This window comes from Schistocerca gregaria, chromosome 2 (genome assembly GCF_023897955.1).
Source record: "Schistocerca gregaria isolate iqSchGreg1 chromosome 2, iqSchGreg1.2, whole genome shotgun sequence".
NCBI classification, from domain to species: domain Eukaryota; kingdom Metazoa; phylum Arthropoda; class Insecta; order Orthoptera; family Acrididae; genus Schistocerca; species Schistocerca gregaria.
Genome location: NC_064921.1, coordinates 399493364 through 399507040, shown reverse-complemented (window position 1 = coordinate 399507040; position 13677 = coordinate 399493364). Strand labels below are relative to the sequence as shown.

General features: G+C 39.6%; 2 protein-coding genes across 4 annotated transcripts in view; one reads left to right on the top strand and one right to left on the bottom strand.

Annotated features, from left to right (window-relative positions):
- LOC126322441 (growth hormone-inducible transmembrane protein-like) overlaps positions 1-4253 on the bottom strand; it is a 78227-nt gene extending 73974 nt beyond the window's left edge. Inside the window, exon 1 of one of the 2 annotated variants that reach the window (XM_049994367.1) lies at positions 4175-4253. The gene's annotated coding sequence lies outside the window, so the exon portion shown is untranslated. Of the gene's footprint in view, positions 1-4065 lie in introns of both variants that reach the window. The other variant, XM_049994368.1, reaches the window with a different exon arrangement.
- A 67-nt stretch (positions 4254-4320) lies between these two features.
- LOC126322385 (intraflagellar transport protein 80 homolog) overlaps positions 4321-13677 on the top strand; it is a 421167-nt gene continuing 411810 nt past the window's right edge. The window contains exons 1-2 of one of the 2 annotated variants that reach the window (XM_049994301.1): positions 4321-4645; positions 10486-10649. In XM_049994301.1, coding sequence (XP_049850258.1) covers positions 4551-4645; positions 10486-10649 — 259 coding nt within the window. In that variant the 5' untranslated portion in view covers positions 4321-4550. The remainder of the gene's footprint in view (positions 4646-10485; positions 10650-13677) is intronic. The other variant, XR_007558988.1, reaches the window with a different exon arrangement.

Sequence of the window (13677 nt, the reverse complement as noted above, 5' to 3'; positions counted from 1 at the left end):
CACCTGAATTTCACACAGTCCTATTCCAAATACCATGTTACTTTCCTTGATGTTGACATCATCACCTAGAACTACTAAAAGAGAGCAGTACTTACCTATTGACAATTGCCATCCTTTCCATGTCAAATGATGCCTCTCAAACATTTGTCATTTGATGCAAATGTATTCATTTGGTTGCAGACTCTATAGCAATAGATCACCATTCTCACTTCAGCCTTTACTGGATGTAATTAACACACCAGACTACATCAAAACCACATTTCCTGGGCCATCACATCCAATCCCGGTACTGCTGATGCCTCTAAAAAAATGACTTCGGAGCACTCTATGTGTCACTCAGTATTTTCCTGGTCCTTAATATATTACTGTGTTACGACAAGGCTACAACTTCCTAAAATCAAGCCTTGAAATTAGGTCCATTCTGTGACCTTTTTTCCATCACGCCTTTCTCGTCAGACCCCATGCTCCTTCTGCAACCATTTCCCCACCCTGTGGTTCCTACCCCAGTGATCATACCTGATGTAAAGTTTGCCATATGTGCCCTCATAATAATAGCTATACCAGCCCTGTAACTGGCAAACATACTCTCAAAGATGCAATGCCTGTGAAACTAAGTGTTGTGTACCAGCTATTATATAAACACCATTGAGTCTTTTACATTAAGAGAACTGTCACCAGGTTATCACTTAAGATGAAATGGCATAGACAGATTGTGTAAATTGGCAATGCACAGTATCCTGTTGGACAGCTTGCTCTTCAACAGGAAGGTTGCCACCTTAGTGGCTGTTTCACCACATGTGCCTCTGGATTCTTCAGGCAGACACTAGCTTCTCAGGATTCTACAGGTGGGAATTGGCATTACAATATGTCATTGGTTCTCGCCACCCACCTAGCACATTACTTTCTTTAATTTCCTTTGTTTCATAATTTTCTCTCAGCAACTATTTTTTCCATCCCCTTTTAGTTTTCTGCATCTTTTTCTGACACAGCCAGTTTTACCTGTACCTGCCCCTGCTTCCAGCACATATAAAGCACTTAGCGTTCCACTCTTATTAACTCTTTCATAGTGATATGTTTTACTTATTAGCCTACCTTCCACTTTTCAGCTCTTATGCATTTATATCTCATCTAGTGCAATCCCCAACAATCTGTCTTTCTTTTCTTCCCATTCATTAAGTCACCCCGACACAGTGTTCTGTGTGACATTTCTAAACTCTCCCGATTTTCCAAGCCTTGCCAGTCCTTTTCCTTCATTCTTCTTCCTTCCCTTTCGGCCCTTCTGGCAGAAGGAGCCACTGGCTTCAAAAGCTTGCGTATTTCTTTATCCTCTTGTCACCTCTCGGTCAGTTGATTTTTTGATCTACACAATTACATTATATTTTCAAAACTAGATTATTTTCATTGACATACTAAATGTTGCAAACAGGTCTTGAGGGTTACAATTTGTGAATGTGTACAGTACATACTAAATCTCCCTCGTATGAAACCTTCTTTGTCAAACAATGGAAAATCCAGGATGCAATAATGACAATATTATGAGCAGGATAAATTGCTGCTCACCATATAGTGGACTTGGATCACAAACAGGCACATCAAAAAGACTGCTAAGGAAGTAAGCTTTTGGCCAAAAGGCTTTATTCTTCAAACAGAACAGACCACGTACATTAGATGTATGCAAAGAAGGGTAGCATGAAAGGTTGCAGGTTTGTTCTACTTATGGGAGGTGAGCAAGGGAATAGTGAAAAATCTGAATTTGCAGGTACTTTAAAATGGATGCCAATTACCATTTGCAAGCCTACTTACCAAGTTTCAAGTACCAGTATGCTGTGAAAATAAATATCATTTTTTCCCAGGGGCCCCACCACACAAATGAAATGGCAATTAAATCTGTAAATGTTGCAGAATAAAAAGCGTCCTTCACCATTAACTCCACAATGATTTGCACATTATAGATACTGACCCAGAGGGACACCATTTTCCCATCGAACAGTCTCAATCTCATAAGGTATTGTCATCTCTGTACACAAAATAATACAAAGAAAGGATGGAATGACAGGATATTGGGCAACCCATTCATGGAGCTATTGATGGATTTTATGTCTCACAGCAGTGTATTAAACTTAAGAAGTTTAACAAAATAGCTATATACATACCCAAATCTAAAACTGAATATTTCTGTCACTTAAAATGAAATGGAAGAAGGAGATTGTTAGTGTTTTGAAGAGAGATCATTTTACTTCTGAACTGTATGGCCAATTGTTTCCATCACATAGAGGAAATGGTCGAATTTCATATTTGATGATTCCATAGGCTTCATAAAGATTCACAACATTTTTGTGGTAGCACAGTATGAGCAAAACAGGAGTTATTACACTTTGGATGACAAACTAGTAATATCCCACACCCATACAGGGCTGACGCAATGGGTGCTTTGAGAATTCCGAATGGAAAATTGACGAAAGTTGAAACAAGGGCCGTAGGTATTTTCTGCATGTGGCTACTGTTGTCAGTGTGTACAGGACCTAGTAAATACATCAGGGAAGAGGAATCGCAAATGTTCCTGCCAAATTAGTATAGGTGGTGGTGCATCAAAGGTGCTTAGCAGCAAATGTATTAGACCCTTTCTGAGTATGAATTTTCGTTAGATGTATGTTTTGAGACGAACAAGGATGTCTCAATGTTAAAGGAAAATGTGGCACTCTCAACATAAATTATTGCTTTGTGAATTGAAGATAATATTGTAAAGGCACTACAAATATTTGCTAGTTGTACAAGGATGGTTGAACTAAAAAGTGGAGATCCAGCCTTGATAGTGACATCTATTTAACTTTCCAGAATTTATTTTCCCCATCCATTCTCTTTTTCACATAATTCTCGCTTTAAACTTCATATGTAATTTAGGTTAAGATATCTGCAAAAGTAGCCTATATTGTAGCAAACGTAACATTATGTGTCATATTCATTTGTATTTGTCTACATAAGAAGTTGTAACATTTCTTTTACAATATATTACATCATGTTTCCACAACTAGTAACTGCACAGAGAAATTCTCATAGAATTCTTGAAATTTTAAGGATGTGAAGGTTGTACCCCATTTTTGCAAATTTTACATTTTCTTGCTCTTACTTTATAAAGCTTTTAACAAACTTTGCCATTAAAGTTCTCTCTTCAAACAATATACTTTTGAGGGCACAGCTGTTTTTGATGGTAGAGAAGTGTAATAATTACCAGCATTTGATACCTTCAGAGCGAAAGGACTTTGATACATGCACTTCAGTAAGTACAAATACACATCCTTCCCTCAAATTACAAGTTTTATTTATTGGCCTTCAGATCCAGTCATTCCGTGAGAATTATTCTTTTAATAACACTGACTATAATAATTGTCACTTCCAAAATGGCTGCTGATTCTCAAATATTGCATGCATGCCTCCCATCCATCCCCCCCACCCCCCTTCTGTGGTTCTCCTCTAGTATGAGCTCATACAAGTTTGCTCATTCCTTGCGTTACTAATAACTTGATCCAGTCAAGCTATTAATTACATAAAATTGAGAATTGTTAACATTCCAGACAGATGTTCATAGTTACACAGTGTAACACCTTCAACAGACCACAAAACGTGCAATTGTTCTTGTTACAAAAGGTTAAAAGTACACAGATTTTCTGCACGAAAAAAAAAGTGCGCTTACGTAATTTCACATAGGTCTAATTGCACAGACTATTCGTACTTGATTACAAATCGTTTCTGTCTTGTCATAAAATGAAAATATTGTTCACCAACGTTTCACATTCTTATAGTGTGTGTTGTGGGCATCGAAACGGGGTTGTTCTCTTTACGATGATTTCTCTATAGTAAATGTGTAAAAGGTGGATTATATGTCATTTACAGTACGCATACAATTAAACACAGTTCTACGGTATACTACGAAGCGAAACAATCTACTAACTACTAATGACGCATTGGTAAGCTATAATTCCCTCTCTAGATCTTACATTTCCAGAACAATCATTTTTTTTATATAATTAGCAACATGTAGATTGTTGTAGTAGCGTGTATACTTACAAATGAAGGATTTCACAGAGGCTCGAAAATTACATGAAGGCAGCTAACAAGTCTAAATAGTACCTACAGCACACTATGCATTGCAGCAAATTTCGCGGAGTTGCCTCACCTTTATACTCGATGTTTCTCTGATCGAACAACTGCCGCACTCTGTTATGTCAGACAAAATCGCAGTATACATAAGAAGCACTGCAGCGCAATATCGCAGAGTCCTTGCGTGTGTTTACACTCTGGAGGATGCTTGGCGGTGTAATTAAAATGTGTTCGCGTGTTGTCATGGATACTGTTGTGTTTTGGTGTCGTGTGGAGTCCTTGTGTAATTCAAAGGGAAGAATGCGAGCAGCGTCAACAACAATATTCATGAAAATAATAAAGTAGAGTTACAACTGGTGCGGAATAGGTACATTTCTTGCATCAGTTCCTTTTTTTTTTTAAAGAAAGAAAAGCTGCACTGCTCCTAAGGGTCCGGGAGTATCGGCAGTATCATGCGTTTCAAAACTTCTCTTGCAAATGAGCCACAACATAAGGACGTAGTGACATGTGTTACGTGGAATACTACCGAGGAAATTTATTCCTGTGGGTCAGTATAAATTTGTAACATAGATTTGTATCATCAAATTTATTTACATGAATTTGCCTTTTTGAGAAAAACGGAAGTAAGGAAGATAATAGATCAATTAGATCTAAGGAAAGTGGTAAATAAATTACATCTATCTTCATTTACAATTTGCTAAATAAGTTGGACGATGGAAACAAAAAAATTACTGAAATTTCCAGTGCGCGGATGAAACAATTTTATGGTTGCCTCTACGTTTGAGTGCGATCTGTTACTTGTTACAGTTTTGATAATGGTATATAGGGCCTATGTACCCTGCGTAATAATAGTAACTACCAATAGAGCTCGAAAGTTTTATATTTAGCTAGTAGCCATTCTTGAAGTTTTTGCATCTAGAATGCCACTTTAGTCACAAACAAGCCAACTTTAATTATCTGCTGTAACAGTCTAGCTGATTAAGATTGGAAAATTCTCATGCAGATGAGATTTTGTATTGTATGGAAAAAATAAGCATAGAGAAAATTTAGTTTTATGATAAGATGAGGAAAAATGAGCCGCAAACTGTTTAGGTAAGTTGACTAATTAGCTTTCAGCCTGCCTGTCAGACTACTGCTGATATAGCGAGGAATAATCTCCATTGTAAAGCATAACCGACTTGCTAGAACTGCTTGGATATTTATTTTGGTTAATGTTATACATTAGATTAAGTGCCTCAATGTCTCTATACATTTTGATTTTTTATGACCCATAGTGCATAAAGTGCTATTTGTATTTCATAGAAGGATTGCATCTGATGATGATCATGGCATTTATTCTGTTTACATTGTGGCATTAACATGAAAATAAAAAAAAACAGATGTGCCTGAACTCAACTCAATGTACAGCAATGGTTTGATGATGCAAGCTGTGCTGATGTGCCACTAAACAAAGGAACAGTAAGCATCACAGACATAATAAAACATGCACTTTTCCCGCAATGATCCATAAACTATTCATGACTAAATAAGAAAATACTGTCAATTATGCTGTTTTAACATGAATCATGGATTGAATCAAAGCTTGAATTTGCCAATAGTACCTTTCTATATCTTTTAAATTCCACAGAGGCTATGCTGCTGGATGACTGTCACCAGGAGAATATGATATAATGGAAATTTTGCCGCAAACAATGCCATAACACACTACCTGTTAAGCACAAAGATCCAAGTTCAAGTACCAGTCAAGTAGACAGTTGTAATCCTTTAAAGCTTATCTTCAGGCATAATTGATATACTGCTCAAATATGTGACGTCACACAGTGTTAGCCTATATGTTTCTCATTCAGCAATTATCAAGGTGTCTGATCCTTGTTTTTAAACAATTTTGTATAAAACATACCACATAAACAACTCCATGTTTCACATAATTTATATCAACGTCTACATATAAGTTGCATCTAAGTTACTATCCTTCATGAAAGAGAAACTGCATGCTCTATATATCTCTTGATTATCTTTTGACAAAATAGCAGAGATGTTGAGTCACATATAGGTACAAGCAAAAGTTTGCCCAACAAGTAAGGTTTTGGCCATCATGGCCTTCATCTGAAGACTGCCATCTAATTCAGATTAAGTCCTTTTTGTTGCTCATTTGAGTCTTTTGCTTGTGTCTGCATTTAACATTTGCATTATATGGTGAGTAGCAATCTATCTTATTCGTAATATTGCCATTATTCCATCCTGCATTTTCCATTTCTTTATTAAGTTTCATGAATATGTAATTAGCTGAACTGTATAAGGACTTGGATTGCTGAAACAAAGTCACAATCCATGGACATTGGCCACAGCTGGCCATTGCCCCTGTTTGATCAGCACCCCTCAGCAGCAGCTAGACATCTATGACCCTGTTCTGATTGTCAGTGATCTGTGGATAGTGGGGCTAGCCTTTGAGAAGTCGCTCTGGCTTGACCGATTTTCATGACATTGATGTGTACTGCCAATAATGCCAGACACTAGCTATTTCCCTGTACCAAATGGTTCATGGTGGCCCACAAAGGCAACCCTTCTGCAAAATCAGTGCTGAGGACCAACATCTAAATGCCAGTCCAGCTGAGTGTACATCATGTTCGGCACAGCAGGGAGAAGAGGAGAAGACTGAAAAGTAAATGGGAGTGAGGTTGTTTAACATAGGTTCAGTCCAGGGGGATGGCGGGATGAAAGGATGTGCTGGAGTGCAAGTTCCCATCTCCGCAGTTCAGAGGGACTGGTGTTGGGTGGGAGAAGCCAAATGGCACATACCGTGTAGCAGGTTCCTAGGTCCCTAGAATTATGCTGGAGGGCATGCTCTTTCCCTTTCCTCTTTAGCCATTCATGCATCTTTTCATCCTACATCTTCTACATCTACATCTACATGACTACTCTGCAATTCACATTTAAGTGCTTGGCAGAGGGTTCATCGAACCACAATCATACTATCTCTCTACTATTCCACTCCCGAACAGCGAGCGGGAAAAACGAACTATACACCTCTTTACTTCTGTATGCATCCTCTTTGGTTTGAAGCTGGCACAGTACCTGCAGTAGAATATCTTTGGCTTCCCTCTGACAACCATGCCTCCATCCTTGCTACCTTCCCTGTTTTCCTTTCCCTGTTGCTTCATAACCTGGGTTGTGAGTAACTAAATCCACTTTCCCTTCTTCCCTTTCTTTCCCCTCTCTCCTCCCCGATGAAGGAACATTTATTCCGAAAGCTAGGAACTTAAATTTTCGGTTGTTTTTTGTGTTTCTATCGGCTGTACTGAGCTGAGGTAAGTACTGGCCAGCCCTCTATCTCTTTGTTAGTAATTGTTTCTCTATGACTTCTATTGATGCATCCATGGAGTCTTCTCCATAAACTGTACTGCCACCAGACTGTGACCTACATGCCTCTGCCTGACTAGCCTGAACCTGTCAGCCAGCGACTACCTCCCTCTGCACAGGATTGCTTGTCATCACCAGATTCTAGCCAGTAAATCGGATTTAGATTTTGAGCAGCACCGCAACCTTTCTGTATACTGGCTGACATCAACCACTGTCCATGCTGTGCTGCAGCTGAGCCATGTGCTGCGCTCGAACAGTCGTCATCAAGTCAGCTCACTTTTTTGGCATTCCTCTATGTAAGCAGCTTGCCTCCTTGTGCTCTGCCATTGCTATACCTGCCATTGAGCACCAGAATATTACGTGAATATGGAAACGCACTTGAATGGCTGTGTGAGATCGCTGGATTAATTAAAGACTTGTCATTCTGATTGTGAAGCTTATCCACAGCCATTTCAGACCAGTTACATGGTGGGATCCAAACTGTACAAATTATTGAAGAAGCGATGAAGAAGATATTGTATCTTACCAGAACCTCCTTGTTGTTCAATATGTAAGTTGTAGGCCTGAGGGTCGAACCTCTAACACCAGTAACTTGTGTGCATTGTAATTGGGAAGGACATTCAGCCCCATGCAGTGAGTCACACAATGTGATTTGTTGGCTTTGCTATCAAAAGGTCATTACACAAACCAGTGCCAAGAATACACTTGGCTAAGATATGGGAAACTGTGGGTGCAGAGAGGATTTAGAAAGAGACCAAAATAACCATAAGTATTTCTTTTGTAAAACTGACTGAGAACTGTAAATTCTTAAAGTTTAGGTAATAAGTATGAGAATCTTTTAGACTAGAACCAGGTTATCACTGACCATGTATGGTAAATTTTAAAAGGTGCAATGGAACTGTGTGTGTGTGTGTGTGTGTGTGTGTGTGTGTGTGTGTGTGTGTGTGTGTGTGTGTAGAGAGATAAGTTAGAATTGTGAGTATCAAGAAGTATTACATACATTTATTAAAGTATTGTGAGGAAGAAGTTTGTGAATTGTGTTTGTTAAGGAGTTCTACATGGTCAATACAATTAAGAATGCACTAATTGAAATGCTACCACTGACCTATTTATGCTGTAATAAGTTTTCGTTACTGAGTTGGATCATAAAGTTAAGATAATAAGGTAGTATGCATATAGATAAACGTAAACAAATGCCTGGTCTCTTTCAGTTGTAGTTGCAGAAACGAGTACACTACTGTTTTGTAAATCCAGGATGCAGCTTAACATGACATTGTAAATGCAGGATGTATCTTAAAATGACAAACGAATTTTTTAAAAAAAAATTCTGTTAATTATTAGATGTACCTGATTTATATAATAGGAGACAGTGTGAGATGAGAATTTCAGCATGTAAATATTAAGTGGAAAGAAAAGCAAGTTTACACAAATTGGCTACCTTTCCTTAATCCCATTCCTTTCCCATGATGTGAAATGATGTGACTGCTAATGGAACTTAGTAAATGAGCAGAAGTGAAGATCACGCAAATAAATACATAGTGTCAGGGGTGAAGCAAGTGCTGACATGAACAATAAGGGAGACAATGCAAATGGTAATAAATGACACCAGAAATAGAAACTTTAATTATAATTCAACTCTAATTATATGTAAATAAGTGACAGTGTTTCAGCCAAAATTCAAGGGTGAATTTTTTTTGTAGAACGGCAGAATTGTAACGAGATGAACTGTAGCAGAACTTGCAGTGCTGAAATCAGGCCACGAGTCACAAACATCAGTCAAAGCTGGCTTGCACCTGTGCTTGATCAGCATCCCTCAACAGCAGCAAGACTTCTATGACACCATTACATGTGTCAGTTTCTTGGGACCAGCTTCCGAGTAGGCCTTCCGACTTGACCAACTTCTGTGTCATCAATGCACATGGCGGATTACACCAGATCCAAGCCATTGCCCTCTTACAGATGTTTGTGGTGGCCCACGAATGCAACCCCTCCATGAATTCAGCACTGAGAACTAACACAGGCCCAGCTGAGAACATCATGTTTGGCATGGCAGGGCAACATACAGTGTCTGCTGTATGTCAGATGTCACTGCGAGCTCTAATTATGCAGCCCTGGTATCTCTTGCCATAAACTCTGCCACTGTGACCTATGAATCTCTGCCTCAGTATCCCAACCATGGCAGCTAGTACACTGCTGCCCCTCTATGGGATCAGTTGCCATTGCCAGAGTCCAGCCAGTAGTTCAGAGGTTGATTCTGGGCAGCCCCATGACCTCCTGCTACGACAGCTGACGTCACTTCCTGCCTTTCCAGGCTGCAGCTGAGCACCGTGGTGTGCCCTGGACCATAACAATTGAGTCTGCACTACTCTGTGTAAGCAGCTCACCTCCCTCTTCTCTGGAATTGCTATGCCTACCACTCAACATCAGAGTATTATCTAAAGATGGAAATGAATTGTATGATTTGACTGGATTAATTAAAGACTTGTGTTCATTCTCAAGTCTGTCCATAGCCATTTCTAGCCAGTTACCTTGTGGAATCCAAGCTATATAAATTAGTGAAGAAATAATAAAGAAGTTATTGTACACTTGCTAGAACCTCCTTTCTGCTGCTGCTCACATCCATACTTTCTTCAGCAGAGAACCATTACGCCCACACCCAGTGAAGCCACATTCCTCTCTAACAAATAAGTAAATGTTTGCTGCATGTATCCCCTGTGCTAATTCAAACTAATATTCATAAATAATATTTCACAAATTTAAGGTGTTGCTGACCTGAAGTAGTTGTTTGCTCTTATTAACCTGCTATGGAGCTTCAACACCCTGTTCATTTTGCTGATTGCTGCTCTGGAACTTCACTGGACGTCATAAAGAATTTCATATCTCAGTACAGACAATACTGAGTAATGTTGTTAGTGTTAGTTGTGATCAATAGGTCATAATCTCTTTTTTTAGTATCCTGTTAATAACCAATGTCAAACTGTATGTTGGGTTATTATCTGTGCACAAGCCCATTTATTTCTTTTACAGGGATGATCACGTTCTTCTGAAGTGGAATCTCATCACAAATGAAACAACAAAAGTAACCGACTTTCCAAATGACTTTTATCCAACTGATCTACATTATTTTCCAAAACTGCAGTCATCTATCAAAAAACAAGGACTGGACATTTTACTTATAAGTACAGCAGATGGTAAGTACTTTTTCTTATCGCTTCGTGAGCTAGTGCAGATGGTTACTTTATCTTTTGATGGCATTGTGTAAAATGTTGTAAGATATGTAAATTGCTCTCAGGGTTAGGATTGGTTTTTTTTTCCGTACTCTGCCTCTTTATGGAGAACTCAGCTTTCTTCAAATGATGTTATTTAAGTTATATGTAAGATGTTTGTATGTGTTCATTTGTCAGGTTCTGCTCTGTGACTGACTCTTGCTGCTTGTGCTGTAAGTGTTTCCATGGTTTCTTTGTCTATTATAGTTATAATTAAAGACAGCATCCAGTACTTTGTAAATAAACCAAATATAGTTTATGTGTAGACCAGAAATACACAGTCCCATTATTGGAACATTACTGGTCACACCTACACACTTTCTGGAAAAAGAGGAGCCAATTACATAGAAGAAACTCACTTATTCAACCACTCATATATCTTATTCTGTAAATGAGAGAGTAAAGGAGGGCCTTCTGAGTTGTGGAGCAAGTTAAGATATACATGACTAGCAAAACCAGGTATAGTGATGAGGACGAATGGAGCAGATATGGTGTGGAGCTATTGGAGTGGCAGGTTGTGGAGGCAGTGGTGCTAGCCAGGGATGGCTAGGAAAACTCAACAGCAAGATACAACATATCTCATTTTGTCTTGAGCTACAGTGTCAATGTGCTGAGACACTCCTGGATACTCCCTATGTAGGTGTGTGGTCTGCCAGTGGTGCCGATGATGTCAGGGGGTCGGTGCATCATGATGGCTGCTTGCCATCCACATTCTGCTTCATTGATACTGTTTACCTCACTCAGCAGCATGTGCCTGAGTTATCACAAGTGGCCCTGAGTGAGCAGTGCCAATGATGTGTATGTCCACTGAATTCTCATAGTTGCATGGACTTTCTGCACTGTCACCACAATACTGTGGCTTGCCCCAGCTGCCTCACAGTGTACAAACAGGTTTGCTTGTGAAATTACATGTCATCATTTCTGAGCTCACCAGCTTGCTTCACATATGGCCACAAAGGAGCTGCTTTTAATTCATTAATACCCTAAATCTGATGGTGGCATTACATACCTCCTCTCTTTGACCAAGTTTGAACCTATGACCAGTCGGGAACTGAAGACATCACATACAATGTTATGACATAGATAAATAAATTTTCCTCTTACATTACACAACAAAACTTCAAAAGTGGAACACAATCTGTCTACAATTTCTAACACATTGGTTTCACTGGACCTTACACTATTACATATAATCTATATCCCCATTTTAGGGGCCTCTTAAACATTAACTTGTTCAAAATATTAAACTACTATGTACATGAATATTCCCTTATTGTCCCATTATGATGTCTGATACTGTAAGTAAAAATGCTCATTTCAACACCACTCAGAGTTTCTCGTATTTCATATCAGAATCAGTTATATACCATAATACAACTCTCTTATTACCATATTTAGCTTTTAGCACGCCTTGTACTTTCTCTCTCTCTCACACACGCACACATACACACACACTTATACACAATCCAACATACCTCATGCACACCTGACCACCAACTCCAACATCTTGGGCCGGAATGCAACATCATGTGAGATGCAAGTAGCAATCTGGAGGGGGTGGGGAAGGGGAAGGGATAGTAGTATACATGTGGGGAGAGAAACGAATGCTATTTGCTGGGGTGTGTAGAGACTGGACTGTCAGCAGGTGCAGCATCAGGACATTGTGGGGCAGAGAGGTGTGGGCAAAAAGGAGAGGAAAGGGGAAAGATGGGTGGGTGCTTTGGCAGAGGGTTGCAAATAAACATTGTGGGAGATGAGAATGGGAAGGAGATGACACGACAGAGGGGGTGGAATCTGTTGGGTGGAGGGTGTGGGGACAGTATGTTACCATATGTTGAGGTTAGGATAGTTACGGGAGCAGAGAATATGTTATAAGGATAACTCCCATCTGCACAGTTCAGAAAAGCTGGTGATGGAGGAAGGATACAGTTGGCTCGAGTAGTGAAGCAGCCATTGAAATTAAGTGTGTTACGTTCAGCTGCACGTTGTGCTCATCCTGGTGGACAGCTGGTTGGTAGCCATACCAATATAAAAAGCTGTGCAATGATTGCTGCAGAGCTGGTAAATGACGTGGCTGCTTTCACAGGTGGCCCAGCCCCTGATGGAGTAGGATAAACCTGTTGAAGACGTGCATGATATGTGAGTGTCTTTTAATTGTGCCTGTCTGAAACTTAATGTATCTTCTTTACTGTAGTGTCACATTGATTAGTGGCCCTCTGATTAAGGTAGATGAAGGCTGTGCAAAACAGGATCAATATGGACACAGTGCCTGTGGTTGTGGTGCCTATGGTCTTGACCATCTGCTGCTGCTTCTCATGATATTTCTGTAACATGAAAGCATTTGCTCTATTGAAACATGTTCCTCCTGTGAGCATATTAGCCAGTTTAGGTATAGGATTAGGTCAGGGTCCAATGTTTCATTCCAGTAGTTCAAATTTCTCATTGTAAGGATTGTTAGTTGCTCCTCTGACCAGTACAACTGTGGCTGCGTAGTGCTCAACTTGGTTTCCTCTGTGACAGAGGCTGACAATGAAAAGTCTGCTGTAAATAATTATTCCACTCCCGTGCAGTTCCAAAAATTTAGTTTTCGCAAGCTTACCCTACTCATAGCAGGTCACTGCTACAACTTTGGTACTGTTTACAGAATAAAACCAGTCTGAACCTGCTGGCTGTAAATAGGTTGCGGCTCCAGGACATCCTGTGGACAGTCCTGAGCATCTGCATTACCTCAATGCAAATACAACTTGCACGTGCCAGTGCCTGTTTTTTGTTCCTTACCCCTTGCTCCAAACTGTTTAACTGTTTAGTGTGCCATTCTATGGTGGCCTTATTCCTCCTTGCTACATAACTCACTTTATCATACCATTCAGTTCCCAGATGTCCCTGACATCCATAGTCCTGAAAACCTTTTTAATAGCCTATCTCCTGCATCTAACCAAGCTGGCTGGTGTGG